The sequence below is a fragment of the Pleurodeles waltl genome, chromosome 1_2 (genome assembly GCF_031143425.1).
Source record: "Pleurodeles waltl isolate 20211129_DDA chromosome 1_2, aPleWal1.hap1.20221129, whole genome shotgun sequence".
Classification (NCBI taxonomy): Eukaryota; Metazoa; Chordata; class Amphibia; order Caudata; family Salamandridae; genus Pleurodeles; species Pleurodeles waltl.
Genome location: NC_090437.1, coordinates 330787211 through 330806631, shown reverse-complemented (window position 1 = coordinate 330806631; position 19421 = coordinate 330787211). Strand labels below are relative to the sequence as shown.

Below are 19421 nucleotides of genomic sequence, written 5' to 3'. Positions count from 1 at the left end.
AGCACCTAACAGATCTTTAACTGCCAGGGCGGATGAGCTCAGCTGCCATTGCATAACGATCACGAATGGAAGTTACGCTCAGAGGTGGCACAAGGCATCTTCCAGCATTGTGGAGAAACCAGTTCAATCTACTACCCAATGCAGAGAATGTGCAGTGTCCAAACGTTTGCATGTTGGATTTTCCAAGGCAGTTCTCTCTCAGAGAGGCCTTCTGCCTGGACTGGGACTCTGGACACAACATCACTTTTCTGCCCTGCCTATGCTGCCCAGAACAAAGTTCAGGAAAGATTTGGACCAAGTCATCATAACAGCTTTAGACTTGCTGAGGAGAGTATGGTACTTGGAACCTTTTGCCATGAGCCATATGCCCTCTGATTATACTGTGTCTTCAGGGGAGCCTCCTGTCACGGCAGCAGGGCAGGGTCCTACACCCAAGCCTGTGCAACCAATACCTCCATGCTTGGAGATTGAGCAGTGACAGTTGTTGGCCTTTGATCTTTCACTCAAAGTAGGGGGTTGCATCCTGGCAACCAGGCATCCTTCCATCAAAATTTTGTACGCAGGACGCTGGGGGAAGTTTGTGGTCTGGTGTTCCACCTGTGACAGTCATCCTTTATAGGCAACAATATCTGAGATTTTACGGTTCTGACTTTCTTTAGCCCATCCAGGCCTTTTGGCTATTTCGGCCTTTCAGCGGTTACCCAATCAGCCATCCCTTTCGTAATCAGCTGTTGTGATGCGCTTCTTAAAGGGACTGGTCTATATGTTTTCACCAGCACCTTTTGTGATGCCACAATAGTACCTTAATTTGATTCTCACCTTTCTGATGTACATGCCCTCTAAAGTGACTCACAGCTGTTTCCTATGTCTGCAGACTATAAAAACAGTGTCCCTAATCACCATTACTTCGGCTCGATGAGATTAATGCCGCACCCAACCATACCCATCTTTCTTCCTGGACAAACTAGTCTTGGGGAAAAAAGTTTCATTGTTACCAAAAATGATCACTCCCTTCTACACAGGGAAATCCATCAATTTGCCTATTTTCTGTGCTCCCCCTCAGCCCTCCAAGGAGGAAGAAGGACTCCACCATCTTGACCCTTGGAAGGCCTCAAAGTTTCTACATCAGTCGAACCAGAGACCTGGCCTGGACAATCAACTTTTCGTGGACTTCTCAAAAGCAAAGTAAGGAAAAGTGGTGGAAAAGAAAACCGTCTTCCAAAGGATTGATTTATGTTTCTGATAAATACATCTGGTTGCAGATACCTTAACTTAGAATTTCCCCTAGTCTTCAGTCTGGATCCAGAGATTTTTCTCGAGGAGTATCCATTACCACAGTTAGGTGATGTCGATCAGCTTTGCTTCAGTCATTGATGTTGTCTTCGCCGGATATGACATTGCGGGTCCTATATAGGCATCACCCTTGCGCGTTGACGTCAGTTCTTTTCTTTTTTACTTTTGTTGAAGCTTATTTGAGTTTTTCCACTCCTGGTGCATTATGGATGTCTTTGCGTAAGACCGGGTTCAAGCACTCTGGATCCTGCCATCCGGTGATGTCCGTGACGGATCTGCACCTTGGTGTCTGGAGTGCGACCAAGACCTGAAGTAATGCTCTGAGTGCCTGGCCATGAATCCGAAGGCTTTGAGGGAGCGGTTGCTAAAGTTCATGGAGACCCGGCGCTCGGCTCCACATAAGTCCCAATCTCAGTCGAGAGGAAGGTCTCTGGATCGGTTGCGGAGCCCCCAGTCTTCTTTGTCCCAATCCAAATCCTCAGGACATTCGGATAAGTCAAAGCACAAGAAGAAGTCTAAGAAGGTGATACATTCTTCAACTTCACCTCATCCATCGGCCAACAAGATGAAGGAGTCGGAGTGTCATCTATCGAGGCCCCGATCTGCGAAGCCTGCATCTGGGCCAACTTCAGGCTTCCCAGAGTTTCCAAGAGCCAGAGCAACCTCTGCCCAGCTTAAAGAGTTTTATGAGGCCATTTGCCTCATTTTTGGGCAGTCTAACTCTGCTGGTGCGCCTTCGGGCCCCACAGAGTCAGAAGAGGCCCCTTTGGGTTCTGCGCCGGCGGCTTTGGCCTTTGCTCTAAGGGGCAGCCAGGGATCCATTCATGGATCTGAATCTGCGCCAGTCGTACCACTTTGACCTTCCTAGGTGCCAGTTCCGACATTGACGCTCCCAGTGCCGCCCAGGCTCCCGATTGGCACGCCCCATCCTCATTACTGACTTCGACATGGAGCACCGGCAGGGGCCTTGCCCCCTGTGTCGAATTCTGAGCCTTATTATTATGGGCTTGGTTACAGTGAGGAAGGGGAGGGGTCGCTGGACTCTTCAGAATACCAGCTTCAAGATGCCATGGACTGGCATATGGACCTGGGTGAAGCAAGTGGACTGTATACCTCCCCAGATACTGGCATGCTCCCTCTCCCCCTACTGTGGCTACAGAGGAGGGAGCTTCATATTTAGTTGTGATGTGGAGAGCAGCATAGGTCCTGGACCTTGAGCTGCCTTCTGTGGCAGCCAGAAGGCACCTGACAGATGCCTTAGCCAAGGGTTTCATCCACTGAACCCCTTCTCTCCTTTAATGAAGCCCTTATGGATTTCCCTCTGGGTACTTGGTCCAAATCCAGCACAGCGCCTCCTTTGGGCAGGACTATGGCCCACCACCATCATCCTGCACCAGGTGACCCAGGTTTCCTGCCACAGAACCCCACCCCTGAGAGCTTGATTATCCAAGCCTCCACTTCCCAGGGAACCCTCCCTTCCACACCCCTGAATAGGTGATCCAAGAGGCTGGATACACTTGGGAAAAAGATGTTTTCTTCTACCTGCCTGGCATTGTGGCCAGTAAACACTGCATGCATTTTGGGCTGTTATTCTCACATGCTGTGGGATACAGTTGCGCAAGTGCTACCACAGGTCCCGGAAGAGGTCTGGACTGTACTTTCCCAAGCAGTTGCTGATGAGAGAGATGCATCAAAGTTTACAATCCGATGTAAATGGGACACAATCAACTACATTGGGAAGAGCAATTGCTTCGACAGTGTCTTTGAGGTGCCACACCTTGTTGAGGATGTCTGACTTTTTGGGGGGTGTCCAAGCTAACCTTATGGACATACCCTTTGATGGCACCTGTCTTTTCGTAGAGAACGCAGACTCGGTACTTGAGCGCTTCAAGGATTCTCGTGCTACTGCTAGGTCCTTGGGCCTTGTGGTGGCTCCTCATCCCCTCAGTCTGCCTTTCACCCCTTTCGTCTCTAAGGAAGGGGTGGCTAACCCGTCTGTTCCCCTCCAGCCACCGTGCTGTGCCTGCTGGCCAGCCTCTGCTTGGCTGAGGATGTGGGATCCACTGTCTGCATGGATCAGGGAGCCAGTGGTGTGACCAGTCCAAACCACACCCCCGCCCCCTCGTCCTCTGAAGCTGCCTCCAGACCTTTCTAGTCAGACGATTCAAACCAGGGACCTGTCAGAGGCAGGATGCACCTTCACTTGCTATGTTGGTAGTCCATTACGTCTAATAGGTGGTTTTGCAGATAGTCCAAAGGAGCTACTCCCTCCCCTTCGAGACTACCCCTCTGTCCATGCCACCATCCTATGATCAGATGATGGAGGATCATTTGGCACTTCTCAGAGAGGAAGTTATGGCTCTCTTAGCCAAGTGAGCCATAGAGAGGATTCCCGTGCCAGAAGTAGGTCGTGGTTGCTATTCCCGCTGATTTCTGGTACCCAAAAAGGACAAGGGCCTCTGCCCTACCCTAGACCTTTGGTCCCTCAGTCTCTTCCTCAAGAAGAAGTTCAAAATGCTCACTCAGGCTCAGGTTCTTTAAGCTCTGTACCCAGGAGACTGAATGGTAGCATTGGACTTGCAGGACACTAATTTCCATATTCCTGTCCTGCCTGCCCACAGACATTACTTGAGGTCCATGGTAGGCCAGGAGCACTTTCAGTTCACCATGCTCTCCTTTGGCCGTACCAGCGCCCCTTGAGTGTTCACCAAAGTTATGGCGGTGGTCGCAGATCATCTGCGTAGATCAGGGGTTTCAGTCTTCCCCTATATCGACGACTGGCTGTTGAAGGCAGGCCGGCCCACACGCTGTTGTCTCCCACCTCCAGACTACGATGGACCTTTTGCATTTGTTGAGGTTCACTATAAACATGCCAAAGTCACATCTGACTGCTTCTCAGATGCTCCTTTTCATCAGAGCTTTTCTGAACATAGTGCAGTTTTGGGCGTATTCTCCCAAGCGGCGAGTCCAGGGTATTCAGGATATGATACTGATGTTTTAGACTCTATCCTGGATTACAGTGAGAATGACTCTGAGGCCGCTGGGCCTCTTGGTCTCCTGCATCCTGCTGGTGACACATGCCAGGTGGCGTATGCAGGCTTTGCAATGGAATCCGAAGTTCCAGTGGGCGAAGCATCAAGGAAATCTTTCCGACATGGTTCAGATCTTGCAGGGAACTGCACGAGATCTGCAGTGGTGGCTAACAATCCGCAACTGGGTAAGGCAGATCCCTCTCCCATACCCAACAAGATCTGACAGTAGTGACATGTGTCACTCTTGGGATGTGGCAGCCACCTGGGAGAGGCAGAGATCAGAGGCATGTGGTCTCCGGCATAGTCTGGACTCCACATCAGCCTGTTGGAGTTCCAGGTGATCAGGCTAGCCTTTAAAAGCATTTCTTCCCTCTCTCAAAGGGAAGGTAGTGCAGGTGTTCATTGACAACACCACTGCCATGCTGGACTGCACTAAGCATGGAAGCGTGATGTCGTGGACCCTTTATTAAGAGGCTCTGCACCTCTGGGCGTGACTGGAACAACAGGTCATTTCCCTGGTGGTTCAACATCTGGCGGACTCTCTGAATGCCAGAACATACGAACTCAGCCAACAATGCTTAGTTGATCACAAATGGCGTCTCCATCCGAAGGCGGCGCAAGGTCTCTTTCAGCAGTGGAGAGAGTCTTGGTTAGATATGTTCTCCTCCACGGAGAACGTGCAATGTCACCAGTATTGCACGTTGGAGTTTCCAAGGGGAAATTTGCTCGGCGATGCTTTTCAACTCAGGCCTTCTTTATGCCTTTCCGCCCATACCACTTCTGCCCAGAGTTCTCAAGAAGATCAGGAACGACTGGGCCCAAGTAATCCTTGTGGCTCTGTAGGGAGCTGGGTTTTGGTTGCATTACTCTTTCCACCCCCCAACCCTATGCCCCCCCCACACCCCACCCCCACAAAACACACTTTTTGTCTGGTTTTTAGATACAATTTTGACTGAAATGCACTGGGTTTCTGCAAACCATGTCCCTAGTGCCAATGGTCCTTCCCCAAAACAAGATACCCTGGTCATTTGATGCCCAAGTGACCAGGCCCTTTAACACCTTGATAAGTCCCTAGTAAATGGTACTACTGGTACCTAGGGCATGGGTACTGAAGAGAGCCCCTGAGTGATGCAGCACAACTTGTGCCACTCTGAGGGACCCAGCACCACTGTTCATATTCCTCCATCCTGTTTGGGACGGAATTTGTATTCTAGGGTTCTGGTTATGCCCACTCTCCTGCTGTAGTGGCCATATAGAGGGTTTAGTCACCCTAAAGGTAGGCAACCCATTGGCTGCTAGCTGTCCCCCCATAAAACCCCTAAATTGAGTAGGTGACACCCCTGAACTTAAGTACTCAGTTTTGATTTGATGAATCAAGAGAAGAAGGACGAAGAAGAGTCACTACCTGGCAAGAACAGCAGAAGAGCTGTATGACCTTTTGGCGCTAAACCCTGCCTGCACGCACCTCTCTTGACAGTCGCGACAGTGACTCGTCCTGCAAAGCTGGAGAACTACCAAAGCCTTGGGTAGCCTGCCAGCATCTCACAAATCACCACCAGTCTCCCTTGGGGTAGAGGAGCTACTTACCTGCAGTCCGCAGGCACCAGAGAGTAATGCCTTGCAGCACTCCGGCCCGACTGACACCGCAGATGAGCAGAAGGAGGTTCCTGTGCTCTGGCGGACCATAACTTTCTCCTTTCTGAGTGTGATGACACCAGGACCAAATCGGGAGGATTTTCTGTTGCAGCAGCAAGGAAGTGTACTCCACCCAAACCTGTCCAGTCTCCTCCTCCTTGTGTTGAGTCGGAGTGGCGGCATTTGACAGCTTTTGACCTTGCTCTTGAAGTCTGTAATGTAATCTTGGCAGCCAGGTGTCCCTCCAACAAAACAGTGTACGCCTGACGTTGGGAGAAATCTGTGGCATGGTGCACAGACAGGTTTGTTGACTCCCTTTCTGCCCTTCTTTCTGAGATTTTTTTGTTTATCCTTTTTATGGCCCAGCGGGGCTCTATTATGGGCAGTCTCAAAAGTTATCTGTCTGCCATTCCTGCTTTTTTGCGGCTGACTGATCAACCTTCCTTGTTTAAGTCTCCAATTGTAAATATGTTCCTTAAAGGCCTTACTCTTATGCTTCCTCTATCTCCATTCATTATGCCCCAATGGGATTTGAATTTAGTTTTGACATTTCCGATATGCTCTCCTTTCGAGCCTCTCCACAATTGTCCTCTCAGACTTCTCACTTTGAAAACAGCCTTCCTTGTAGCCATTACATCTGCCTACAGGGTGAGTGAGCTGCAGGCATTGTTATCTAAGCCACCCTACCTTTCCATCTGTCTTGACAAACTGGTGCTTCACTCTAGGGCCTCCTTTCTACCAAAAGTGGTTATGCCCTTCCATGTAGGCCAATCCATCACTTTGCCTACTTTTTACGCACCCCAATATCCTTCTATAGAAGAGGAAAGACTCCATCACCTTGACCCAAAAAGAGCGTTGGTGTTCTACCTTGATCGTACCAAAGAATTCCAGGTGGATGACCAACTCTTTGTTGAAAATGTGGGTATGAAGAAAGGCCGGGCAGTGCAGAAGAGAACTATCTCCAAATGGGTTGTGCTCTTCTTTAAAATGTGCTATGCACTGGCTAAGAAGCAACACCCTGGGGCTTGCATGCTCATTCACCAGAGCTAAAGCTGCAGCCACTGCATTAGCATACTGAGTTCCAGTCCTGGACAACTGTCAGGTGGCAACTTGGGCAACTCTGCACATGTTTACCAAACAGTACTGCCTGAGCAGTGAGGTCAGTAGGGACGGGCACTTTACCCGTTCAATCCTGTAGGACTTTCTAGTGTGACCTTAATTTGCAGATCCACCCTCAGGGATGGTACTGCTTGGGTATCTGTTCCAAGGTAAGACATCTGCAACTAGATGTCTCTGTCAGATGGGCAAGTTACGAGGTAATGCCTTATCTGGTAGAGACAAAATCTAGTTCCAGATTCCTTACCGACTCACACATCCTCCCTGCTCTGCAAACTCATTTCCAAGGACTGGGACTCTCCTTTCAGGGCCCTAGTTGGATGCACCAGTAGTCACTGTTCTTCATGGCTCTTCCCTTCTGGCTTGCAAAGTTGTGAAAAGAAACTGACGTCAGCTCCCTGGGGGGGGTGCCTATATAGAAACCACAACGTCATATCTGGCATGGACGATGGAGGCAAAGCCGATCTACGCCACCTAACGGCACACAGGGGTGCTGCTTGAGAAAAATATCCGGATCCAGACTGACGCCTGGGGGAAATTCTAAGGGAAGGAATCTGCAACTAGATATTGTCTGTACCAAATAAGTCTTTACAGAAGGTAAGTACAATGTCCTATAATATTCCATCTGTAGATCAGCACACTGACCTATCTGATTTGTAAGGGTTCTGCATCCTGTGGTGTGGACAGAGCTCAGAAAGAAACTGCCTTCAGCACACGGAGATGACATATCTATAGTTCCCCAACGTCCGATTCAGAGCCGGACCAATCCAACGCAAGCCTTACAACGCCACCTACTGCTGCACAAGATAATTGCTATTGGAAATTCCAGTCTGAGTCTGATACCTGGGGTATTCACAGGGTGAGGAATCTGTGGTTGGATACACCAGAAGAGATGTTTCCAAAGATTAATAACTTGCTTGTTTAGTTTAAGAAACTTAGTATTACAAGAAAATGCCTAAGTTGGCCACTGGGAAGAAAAACCCGGAGTGAATGATGCTCCGTGTCTAAAAAAGGCAAAATATTCAAATAAATAATAGGCTGATTTAAAAAATGAATTTGATACATTGCAGATATTAATTTTTTTCACATTATCTTGATTTTGGGATTTATGTTCCTTCTTGTGTTATTTTTGCCACAGGCAAGACCAGAAATACCACCACCAGAGGAATCTGACAGCCCTGAAGAAGAGGAGGAAAAGGAGGTAGATCTGTCTGTGCCAGGCGCTTCCTACATTAAACTTATGAAACTCACACCCACTCTGGTTCTGCCTGGTAAGTTAAGAAAAGCTGCACCAGGATTTATGAACAATATTCCAACCTGTTCCAAGTTTTCTCTTTGACGTGTATGAGGCTATTTTTCATCCAGGGTTTTGTGCTAATAAGAGATGATTTTCTGACGTATTTGCATAAGGTTTAGTTAGGCATATAAGCAACAATGGAAAACTATGTATTTTGGACTGCAAACCACAGGTAATTATTGGATCTTTATTAGCACTAGAAATATTTATTCCTGTGCTACATTTATAGTACAGGTAGCCCAAAGTCTCCACCAGAACAGTAATTGAGATACTTTTTAGGTCAAGCAATAAGCATACGGCCACTTGTATACTTTTAGTATACTTCTGTGGGTTAAAAGCCATTTCATTTGTTCGGTTCAGTGTCATTCAAAAGTCCTTGCTTGCTAGTGGTCAGTCATGCCTCTTTGCCCCCCTCCTTTTTCTCTTCGGCAGCAGTGACTAACTACTGTATAATCATGCTTTGTCCTGTTTCTGTTCATTGGGGACTTTTTTTTTCTTGGTTCCTGCTTGTGTTGAGCGAAGTTCCCCTTTACATTTGCAGAGCATGCTTGCTCTCAGCTAACGTAACCATATTCTTGCTTACTTACATTTCACATGCTTTACTTAATCTAGCATTCTCTGAGTCTTTGCTTTTTCCAGGATGTTGCTCCTTATTTTCTTTTCACAGCCAGCATATTACTTTTGCCTCCCCTCCCTCATAAACTGAATGCACAGCGTAAAACTTTTCACCAAACTGGTCCTCCGTTTAATTTTTCAGCACAGCGCCTGAAAGTCATTGGGGATGTTAAATTCAAGATTGTAGGGTTGCAGTACCTTATGTGGCCAAAAGTAAATGTTGCAGGTTTTTTTCAGCCAGCATATTATAAGTGTAAAAGCCTTACCGTAACCATGTTATTCCTGATTACATTTCACATGCTTTACTTAATATTGGGTTTTTTTGGTCCATGCTATCCAGAGCATTCCTCATTGTAACTAACACTCTCCGTCAACAGATGTCTCAAATGTGGCATAGCTCCAAAGCTGCTCTCTTTGTAATTGGGGAACAAGGTTGAGAATCGGTGTTGGTTTACCATCCCGTGATTCTGGGCAATTCACCGAATCTCCCCCTTCCCCCCGTAAAATGAATCTGCACTTGTGTAATATAATTGCTGTTCCTGCAAAGCGCATAGATGTCTGCTGGTCGAGTTCGCGAAATATATAACTGCAAAATAGCCGCAGTGATTTTGGAGAAGGTGTTAAGCTAAGTCATCCTGCACCATGATTTCACATAGAAGCCGAGCTTGATGTTGCTTTAAAATGTATACCCTGTCATCCTTTGTGGCATGGAAAGGTGCTTTCAGTCAGGTTTGGTGCCGTGTCTGTCAGATTTCACCAGGAATTTTTACACACAGGCAAAAATGCGTCCATGCTCTCTCCCTCTTCCTGTTTGGAAAGACTTAAACAATGTTGGTCATTTCACAAAGTATTGTGCTTTACCCCACTTACTACACCTACACATCCACATTCCTCTCTCTTTCCGCTGCTCCTTTAGCGCCTCTCCTGAGATCTGCTTACCATATAATAGTATGTTCCAGCCACTGAAAGCGAGGGATGAAAAAGAGTGTTTACACAGATTAGCGCTTGTCACTTTGATTAAAAGCTGTCCCTCCAGGTCTAACTTCATCTTAGTAACAGCAGCGAGGAGATGATAGCCATCATAACTCAATTTTGCCCCATGTAAAGCTCCACCTCTGTCGTAAACTCTTCAGTGAACGCTTTTCAGGAGAGGAACCATCTTCATAAGCTAAACTCTCACAGCTACTGACAACTGCATCCTAATCCACTTCCCTACTTGTGCAACCACATTTATCATACTTTTGCCCTAGTTCTCCCATGGGGCACTGTAAGGATTTTGGGGCCCTGGGCCAAACGTATTTTGGGTGCCCCTGTTCATAACAGATTTGAACTCATGATCCAGTTCCAACTCTTTCTCGCCCTCTTGGGCCAGGTCAGTGACAATGCACAGGCACACCCGTCCAAACTCTTAATGTGTTTGCATCTAATATTCAGGGATAGTGATGTGTGTTTTCAATACTTGTGGCACAGCAGCAGCTCACTATTATTACTGCAAATAACCTCCATGACACCCTCCAGTTTCTCCTATGTGAGGTCCTGTTTTGGTCGTGAAAAAACTTTTTTTATGGATGCTGCATGCAACAAACACAACATTTCTCTCAAAATGTCAGTAACAGTCCCTCACACATCACCCATATTAAAAAATAAATTAGAAGAAAATGGTACTAAAAACAATCTAAGAAATGTTCAAGGTCATCGGGGCAGGGCAAGACTCTCTGCAGTAAATGGAAGTGCTTTAGTTATATGCAGGGCCACTGGAATTTTGTGACAGAAAGGACCAAATTATGCTGCAGGGTTGACTAATTTATGTGACAAGAAAAGTCAATTTATGTTTACAACACCCAAGTCAAGCAAATGCGAGACCTACTGCATTGAAAGTGCTTGTTTCATATGTGATCTAATTAGTCTTCAAATCTCCTAATATGTATTTTTTACATTTGATAGTCTCTCCTCTGCCAGGTCAGGAAGTCCAAAATGCAAAAAACATAAATGTAAAAGACTCTGAGTAAACTATAAATGTATACAAAGTATAAATGATGGGGGTGTGGCCAGAACGAACATGGAGTAACACATATCCTAGGGGAGCTCCAGTCCTCTGGCGTATATCCTGGGGTTATCCAACCCATTGGTGCAGGGACGAGACCTACAGCGGCCCTGCAACTTATCCATCAGCATCTGAGCCGCTTCCCAACTGGGACTCCGCTGTAATACTGGATGAACCGTGGTGTTTCACCGCCGTGGCTTGAGCCATCCGGAGCCGCCATCTTGTGTGCTCTCCCCTCCCACTGTGGCCTCTCTGCAGCATGAGCCTGGGCTTCCTGCAGGCGCTGCGCCTGCTTCCACACGCTGACACCTGGGAAAGGGCCTCTGCCCCCACTGACTGCTGCAAACTGCTGCGTGGTACCTAGCCCCGAGGAGATCTTGCCTGGGCCTACAGCAAGGATTGAGCTTGGCTGTGCCACTGGGAAAGACCTGTCATAGAGGTTAGCGGGGCACTGCCTGGGCCTACACTGACTGTGGCTGCGATTTAAGCCGCTTTCCATCTGGGGCCTCACTATAACACCGGATGAACCCTGGTGTTTCACCACCGCGGCCTGCACCATACGGAGCTGCCATTCTGAGCGCTCTCCCCTCTGACTGTCCCCCTGACTGTCCTCTTAATGCACTGTGAGCCTGGACTGCCCACGGGGGCTGCGCCTGCTTCCAGACACTGACAGCGGAGGAAGCACCTCTACTCCCACTGACTGCTGCTGTTCACTGCACAGCCCCCAACTTTGCGGAGATCTTGCATGGGCTTATCACTGCCTGGAAGAGTATGTGCGGCGGTGCTGTTCGCGGGGCCCATTGTAGAGGTGCACTGAGACTGTTGCTATACACGTGCTGCTGGGGAGCACCCTCTGCCCATTCTTTAATGAGCTTTACTTTGGGGCCCCTTGAAATAATAGCGAACACTACAGCGGGACTAGGGCGTTTTGGCAGGCCCATATGTGACCCCCTAGGGCCATCTTGAAAGTATGCGTGGCCCTGGGGGATCCAGCTTTCTTCTCCCCTTCTTCCCCCACCCCCTTCTTTTTATCTATCATGCATCTACAGAGGATTGAATTAGGGGCCTAGTATCGGAGAGACTCCCTAGGGTTGTCGCAAGCAACTGGCGACTGGACCCCAGCTTGTGCTAAAAGCAGGACAGCTGGCTATTTGGCACTTTGAAGAACACACTGAGGATTAGCTCCCCCAGACCCTGCTGACCCTCTCAGGGTGCTATTGGATGCTCTGAATGACTTTGCCCCTTGTCTGCCGTCACTGAAGCCCTGCATTTGACAAGTTGCCCCCTGCCTGTTGGTGACTTTGAGAAATACTTGCCTCTCCTGGGGCAGTCTACATTTGCCCTCACTCTCCACCTAGTCACATCAACCAGCGATACCAGATATTGCACTTAATTGGAGATCCCTCATGGGACCTCGTGACACCGTGCCCCTCACCCTATACACCTTGCTGAGGGACTACATTAGGCTGCTAGATGATATTAAAACCGGATGGAATTTTGACTCCAGCGTGGGGGCCAGGCACTGCCTGCTGACTCCTCCAAACCTCCCCCCCCCCCTTTGGCTCTGCCATGCAACAAATCCTGAAGGGAGGCCACTACAACCTCCCTGTGGGCCAAATCACCTGGTAAGGCAATGTACCAGAAAGAACAGTCCCTCTATCCCTATTACACAGGACTACATGACCAGTTCCTCCAAGAAATACGACCTGAACTCAATTCCCTCAAAACGGTTCTTAAGACCTGCATCCGGGACGTGTAGAAAGAGGTGACTGAAATTGGTGAGCGGGTGGGATGATTTTGAGTATAATATTGACTCGAAGTCTGAGGACCAAGAAATGCTATGGAGACGAATGACTGCTCTGGAAGAATAACATATCCAAATCCAAATCAAACAGGAAAACTTTGAAAACTGGAGTTGCAGAAATAACATTCGAATTCAGGGAGCGGAAGGTAATGATATTATGACCTCTACTGCTATGCTTCTCCAGTCCAACAGGGGCGATGTTGATCAAACACTAACAGTCCTTGACAGGGCACACCAAGTAACAGCAGCCTGTGACCGCTCAAACGCAGCTCCAGACATCTACACTCGTGTCCATTTCTTCGCTGAGAAGGAAGCTATCCTCTGGGCAGGGTAAATGAAAGCAGACATAGCCTTCCAGGGACACAAGATCTAGCTATATCAAGATCTCTCAGAGACCACTCTGAGACAAAGAAGGGAATTCAAAACAATAATGGATGAGCTACCTACAATGGGCAATAAATTCAAGTGGGAACACCCATTTGCCCTGTTATTTGACTGGGAAGGCAGGCGATGCTTGCTACACTCGCTGACTGAAGCAAAACGACTGCTAGACGTCCCCACATCTGTCAAGCCAGAGGCTTCCTCTGTCCCTAGTATCCCCTCCCCACCTCCGGCCCACTCTGAAACCCACTTGGGCCACAATTAGACACACCCGCCCTAATAAAACGTAGCTACATCATCATCCCATGAGACAAAGTGGGACATTATTCAACACCTTTGTAATATGGATAAACGCATATCACCGGCACTGTCCACCACAGGCTCCACTTACATCGATTAACATCACAGCGACTCTCTGGCTGATGAGGGGTGAAACCCCCGAAACCGGTCCCAGGATGCTTGTTTCCAGTCCAGGGAAGACCTGGCCTGGCAGTTCGGGCTGGACTGTTCCCATGGGGAACAGGGTCAAGACTGATTTGCATATGGCTGGGTCCAAACTGGAATGGCATGGGCAGCAAAAAAACGATGGATTTAGGCCCAGATCTCTGTACTGGGGGTGAATGTTTGACATTGTTCAGCATTCCGTCCATCACTTGTTCTTTTTGCATTTGTCTACCTGCAGAGTGGCAAACAACGTCTCACCGTTCCTAATCTTATTGACCCCAATAACGCACAGGACGCATACCTCTGCCGCACACCGAAGGACCAACTGGAGCGGTCTGAGGGGGACGTCATTGTGGGGGGAGACCTGAACTTGGTGTTGGGCCCTGCTTTAGCAGGGCTTGAAAAATCATAAAAACTGTACTTGATCTGCAGGTCGAGTAACTTAAATAATCTACTCGATCTAACTGTAATGTACTTGACCCGTAAACGGGTCTCAAATTGTGTGATCCTAGGCAAATAATTTACAGAGTCGCCTTTTTCCTTCATTCTCACCTATAATTGCACCTTCAAATATGTGAGCTGAGCGTTTCTGCAGTACAAATAGACCTCTTTGGTTTGATTAAGTAGACTCAAGTTTGCTGCATGCATCACAAGACTCCTGCCCACATACCCATGACGTCTAGCCCACATAGCCTAGGACTTCTTTTAGTTTACTAACATTGCCATCACGGCAGGAGTGTTTCTCAGTTTGTTTAAACACTCAATTTTAACAAATATATTACCAAACCATGATGTGGTAACATATTGTCATCTACACACAGTAACTTCCCAAGAAATGTCTAAAAACGTCTCCACTAACTTGCAGATTTACTGATAAAACTATATAGTGTATTAACAATCTTTGAAAATTGGGTTTCAGAAAACATATCCTTTGCACATCAACACGTAAAGTATTCCGATTTGTTTTCATCCTATTCAAATATTATTTTCATCACACAAATATAAAAAAGGGCTTTTACAACTACTGAAATATATTTTGAAATGTTTGCACATTTGACTTAGTCATTTAAATGTTGTGTGTTAGGAAAAACCTGACACCCTATATCCTTTTATTTTACAATCTAAGCAGCACGTCACACAGTTCACCTTACAAAGTCCTGTAACTCTTCAGTCAGAAGCAAAATTACTTGTAAGAAAAACTGACTTTTGACCACTGTCTGTGAACACAGAGCAAATGTGACATAAGAACAAGATTTAAAGGCATATTTTATTGCCCCTCCACTTTTCAACTGAACAGAACATCTGTTCAGTGTCAACTCGCCAGAAGCGACGAATAAGTATTGAAAATAGCTTGACCTGATCAAATAAGACTCGCCAATGTGAGTGATCGAGTTGACTTTTCGAACCCCGCTTAGATAGGCACACTTCCACATATCAGGGTACAGGAGCCATGCCACCACAGCTGAAGCAGGAAATACTAGACGTAGGCCTCACTGACACTTAGTGCTATAAACATCTGGACTTCTGGGATTATTATTTTTATTCCTATGCCCACGCCACATGCCCCCGAATTGACTATCTTTGTATTGTGCTCTCTTCTCCATACCCCCAATACAACTGAGATATCAGACATCTCCATCTCAGATCATGCCCATATCGAGGCTACGTGGCTCCCCACCAGAGCAGCATCAGGCAACATACCCCAATGGTAACTACCGCCTCTGCTTCTTCGCAGCCCACTTGATGAGGCAGAAATCTGTAAAGGAATAACTGACTACTTCGCCCACAACATGGAATGAGATGTGTCCCTGCACACCCTGTGGGATGGCTTTAAGACCACCATTCACAGGGTGATTTTCTCCACTGCTATTGCGCAAAGTCAAGAGGCACGGATATTAGATACCAATCTGACAACTGAGATTAAAACCTTAGAGCAGCAGGACAAGATGAACCCCATAAGCTGTACCAAAAGGCAACTGGCTATTTTGCGGGGACAGTTGCGAGCCTGTAGGTCAACTAGAGCCAAGCGATCCCTCTTAGCTCTTAAACAACATTATGAGGGAGGATATACAGTGGGCACGCTACTGGCTCATAGACTGCACCAGCAGCAGGCTACGGGCACACAAAGCCAAGATCCAGAGATCAGATGATTCCTGGACGATCACAGAATTTGAGAAGCAGAAGGAATTCTATGCCTTATATCAGGCGCTATATAGCTGCGAAGAGACCTCACAAGCAAATATTAATGCATTTCTAAATGCCTGCGACTGGGCACCACTGCTGCTGTTTCACTGGGAGGATTTGGAGTCACCCATCTCATTAGATGAAATCCTCCTTGCAATTTGTGCACTCCCTCTTGGTTATACACCCAGGCCGTATGGCCTTCCAATTGGCTTCTACCCATTGTTTCTTCCCGAGCTGGAAATCCACCTGCTCAACCTGTTTAACTCTTTTACCGATGCTACAGGTCTCAGTCCATCGATTAGGAGGGCTGAAATCTCCCTTATACCCAAACTGGGCAAAGACCAAACCTTCTGTTACTCCTAGTGCCCAATCGCCCTGCTGAATACTGACGCTAAAATATACACCAAGCTACTGGCATCCAAGCTCAACCACTACCTTCCGGGCCTCATAGACCCAGACCAAGTGGGACTTATTCGTAATCGACAGGGACCGGATAATATATATGATGGGTAGCTCACATGATTGAAAAGGCCCACTTTTACAACAGGTGCCTTCTGTCGTTAGATGCGGAGAAGGTGTTTGACAGAGTGGATTGTCTATTTCTCCTCTTTGCTTTAGCCAAATTAGAACTAGACCCCAATATGTTATCTAAAATAATGGCCTCTGTCCGGGTTAACGTACGTCTCACAGATTCACCATTAGCCGTGGTACCAGACAGGGTCGCCGCTTCACCTCTTTTATTTTCTCTGGCAATGGAGCCACTGGACATCACTGTTCGCTGTAGCAAGCAGATTGAGGGCATACCCTTTGAGGTCCAACCCACAAAATCAACCTGTTCGCAGATTACCTGCTCCTTACTTTGGCACACCCCTCTCCTTCCATTCCAGCAGTGGTCTCTTGTCTTGATGCTTTTGCTGCCATCTCGGGCTTCAAAGTGAATGTGTCCAAATGAAGCGTCCTTAATATTGGGACACCAACATCCAATGTCCCTGCTCTGCAGGTCCTGACACCCTTCAGATGGTCCCCGAAGCCATCAGATATTTGGACCTTAACCTCACGCCCACATTAGAAACCTGGATCAATCAATCAATTTATTTGTTGAGCGCGCTACTCACCCAGAAGGGTCTCAAGATGCGGGGGGAGGTGGGGTGCTACTGCTCGAAGAGCCAGGTCTTGAAGCGCTTCCTGGAGGTCAGGAGGTCTTGGGTCTTACGTAGGTTGTTGGGAGTGAGTTCCAGAATTTGGCTGCGAGGTGAGAGAATGATCTGCCGCCGGTTGTGTAATGGTGAATGTGAGGGACTGTTGCGAGGGTGAGGTTGGCGGAGCTGGCATGTCGGGATGTGGAAGTTGAGTCGATCGTTGAGGTAGGCAGGTCCCGTGTCGTGGAGAGCTTTGTGAGCGTGGATTACAATTTTGAAGACGATCTTTTTGTCGATGGGTAGCCAGTGAAGGTCCTTGAGGTGGGCAGAGATGTGTTCGTGGCGAGGGAGATTGAGGATGAGACGTGCTGAGGCGTTCTGGATGCGCCAGAGTTTTTTCTGTAGCTTGGCCGTTCCCACATAGAGGGCGTTGCCGCAGTCCAGTCTGCTTCTAACAAGGGTGTGTTTGACCGTTCTTTTGGTTTCTACGGGAATCCACCTGAAGGTCTTGCGGAGCATTCGAAGGGTGTTGAAGCACAAGGACGAGATGCCGTTGACTTGCTGGGTCATGGATGATTGCGAATTGGCCGGCACTCCGGCATGCGCTCCTAGAAGACATACGGAGATGGAGACCTGTTCACATTTCATGGCTGGGATTGATAAATGTAATCAAAATGAATATCCTTCTGTGAGTTCTTTACCTGTTTCAGCGGCTTCAACGGACTCTCAGAGCCTTCAATTGGAAAGGAGAGATACCTTGCTTCTCAACCACTGTTAATGCAGCCCCGAAATAGGGGTGGCCCCAACCTCTTGGAATATTACTGGGATATTACTGGGATGCACACTTGAGGTATATTTGGCCATGGGTTGTGAGGGAGAGCGAAAACCACTGGTTCCATATGGACAGGGCAGTGGAGTGCCGTCCCCTGTGGGATCTGGCCTGGCTTTTCCACCACGCCAGGCCACGTAGTGCTTACCTTGCTACACCGACTAAGACAGTTGTGGATATATGGGATAACTTGGCTCCCTATGAGGGTTTAACTAACTTCCCCTCACCGAATACACCAATTGCCCACAACCCCACCTTTGCACCAGCAATGTCTCCACATGCCTTTAATAACTGGAAGAACTAAGACTTTAGAACGTTGTGCAATCTTTTCCAGGGGAATAACGTAGACATTCAACCAGTGCAAAACGTAATACCACTTACCTGAAACGGGCCGATTGCAATACCTACAATTGCAACATTGGGCACTGAACCCCTCTGTATATCCTGATATTGAGGCACTGGTCTGGGCCTACAATGGCTCACGAGGGCTTATCTCATATGTGTATTGTACCCTCTACTATTCCACACACCCTTACACACATCCATACCAACTGCGTCAGGAGCCCACACCTGCAGGAGACATAACACTCAATCAATGGGAGAATGTTGTAAAGTCCCCTTTTGGTTGATCACTCCAACACACACACACACACTTTTTGCTGCTGGATGCTATTGCTTTTGACCTGAAAGCTTAATGAGGCCTGCTAACCAGGTCCCAGTACCAGTGCTCTCTCCCTTAAATTGTACCACAATGTTTTAAACTGAAGTAGCAAGGAATTTACCACCCCTGTAAGTCCCTACTAAATGGTACCAGTGGTACTTAGGGCAGAGATGGTAAATGGGTCAGCAGGGCTGCAGCACTGATTGTGCCACCCTGTGTGACCAAAGTTAAAGTGAAGCCTGCAGAGCTGCCATGTCAGCCTGCATGAGCAGCTTGTTTGCGTGAGTTCGACTCTGCCCACACCAAGTGCAGGCAGAGTTCCCCTTACTGCCCATAGCACAGGTCACCCACCCCTAAAAGCATGCCTTCTATAGCCCAGGGGGCACTGTGTTATGAGCATGGACATACTTGTGCAAGCATATATGACCCCGTGATAGCATTTAATACAAAATGCTACAACGAGTAATCGGCGGTCCGTAGGATAACATGGGCTTGCACCCAGGCAAACCCCAGATGTCCAGCTCCATGATGGTCCGGCCAATCCCCCCCCCCCCCATTCCCCCCACCCCCCTTTGTTTGGTATCAAACACTGTGCTTTTTAACCATGAGCACAGTTTTGGTGCCCAGGATTACCTAGCATGTAGCCTGCTGACATCCTTAGAGGATGCCCACCAAGTTTCCAGCATTCTCTTGCTTTGACCAACTCTCCTGAGCTATCTGCCGCCACAGACAAGAGTCCGCCCTCCTGCTGGATGTGCTAGCACTTCCCCAGCAGGATGGAGAAAAAGGGGCTGGGCAAGAAGGTCATCCCTCCTCCCTCCCAAGATAACTAGTGTGACAGTAATCAAGGTGATGAGCCTCAAAGGCTTTCACCTCCATTGATGTGTAAATCCTTGTCCCCCACTCGAGGACAAAACCCTACCCACTCTGTTGAGGTTGACAGATGG

General features: G+C 47.9%; 1 protein-coding gene across 1 annotated transcript in view; it reads left to right on the top strand.

The window, feature by feature from the left end:
• The window catches only part of FOCAD (focadhesin), a 1081710-nt gene that overhangs the window by 463853 nt on the left and 598436 nt on the right, over positions 1-19421 (top strand). The window contains exon 19 of the mRNA XM_069239095.1: positions 8215-8347. Coding sequence (XP_069095196.1) covers positions 8215-8347 — 133 coding nt within the window. The remainder of the gene's footprint in view (positions 1-8214; positions 8348-19421) is intronic.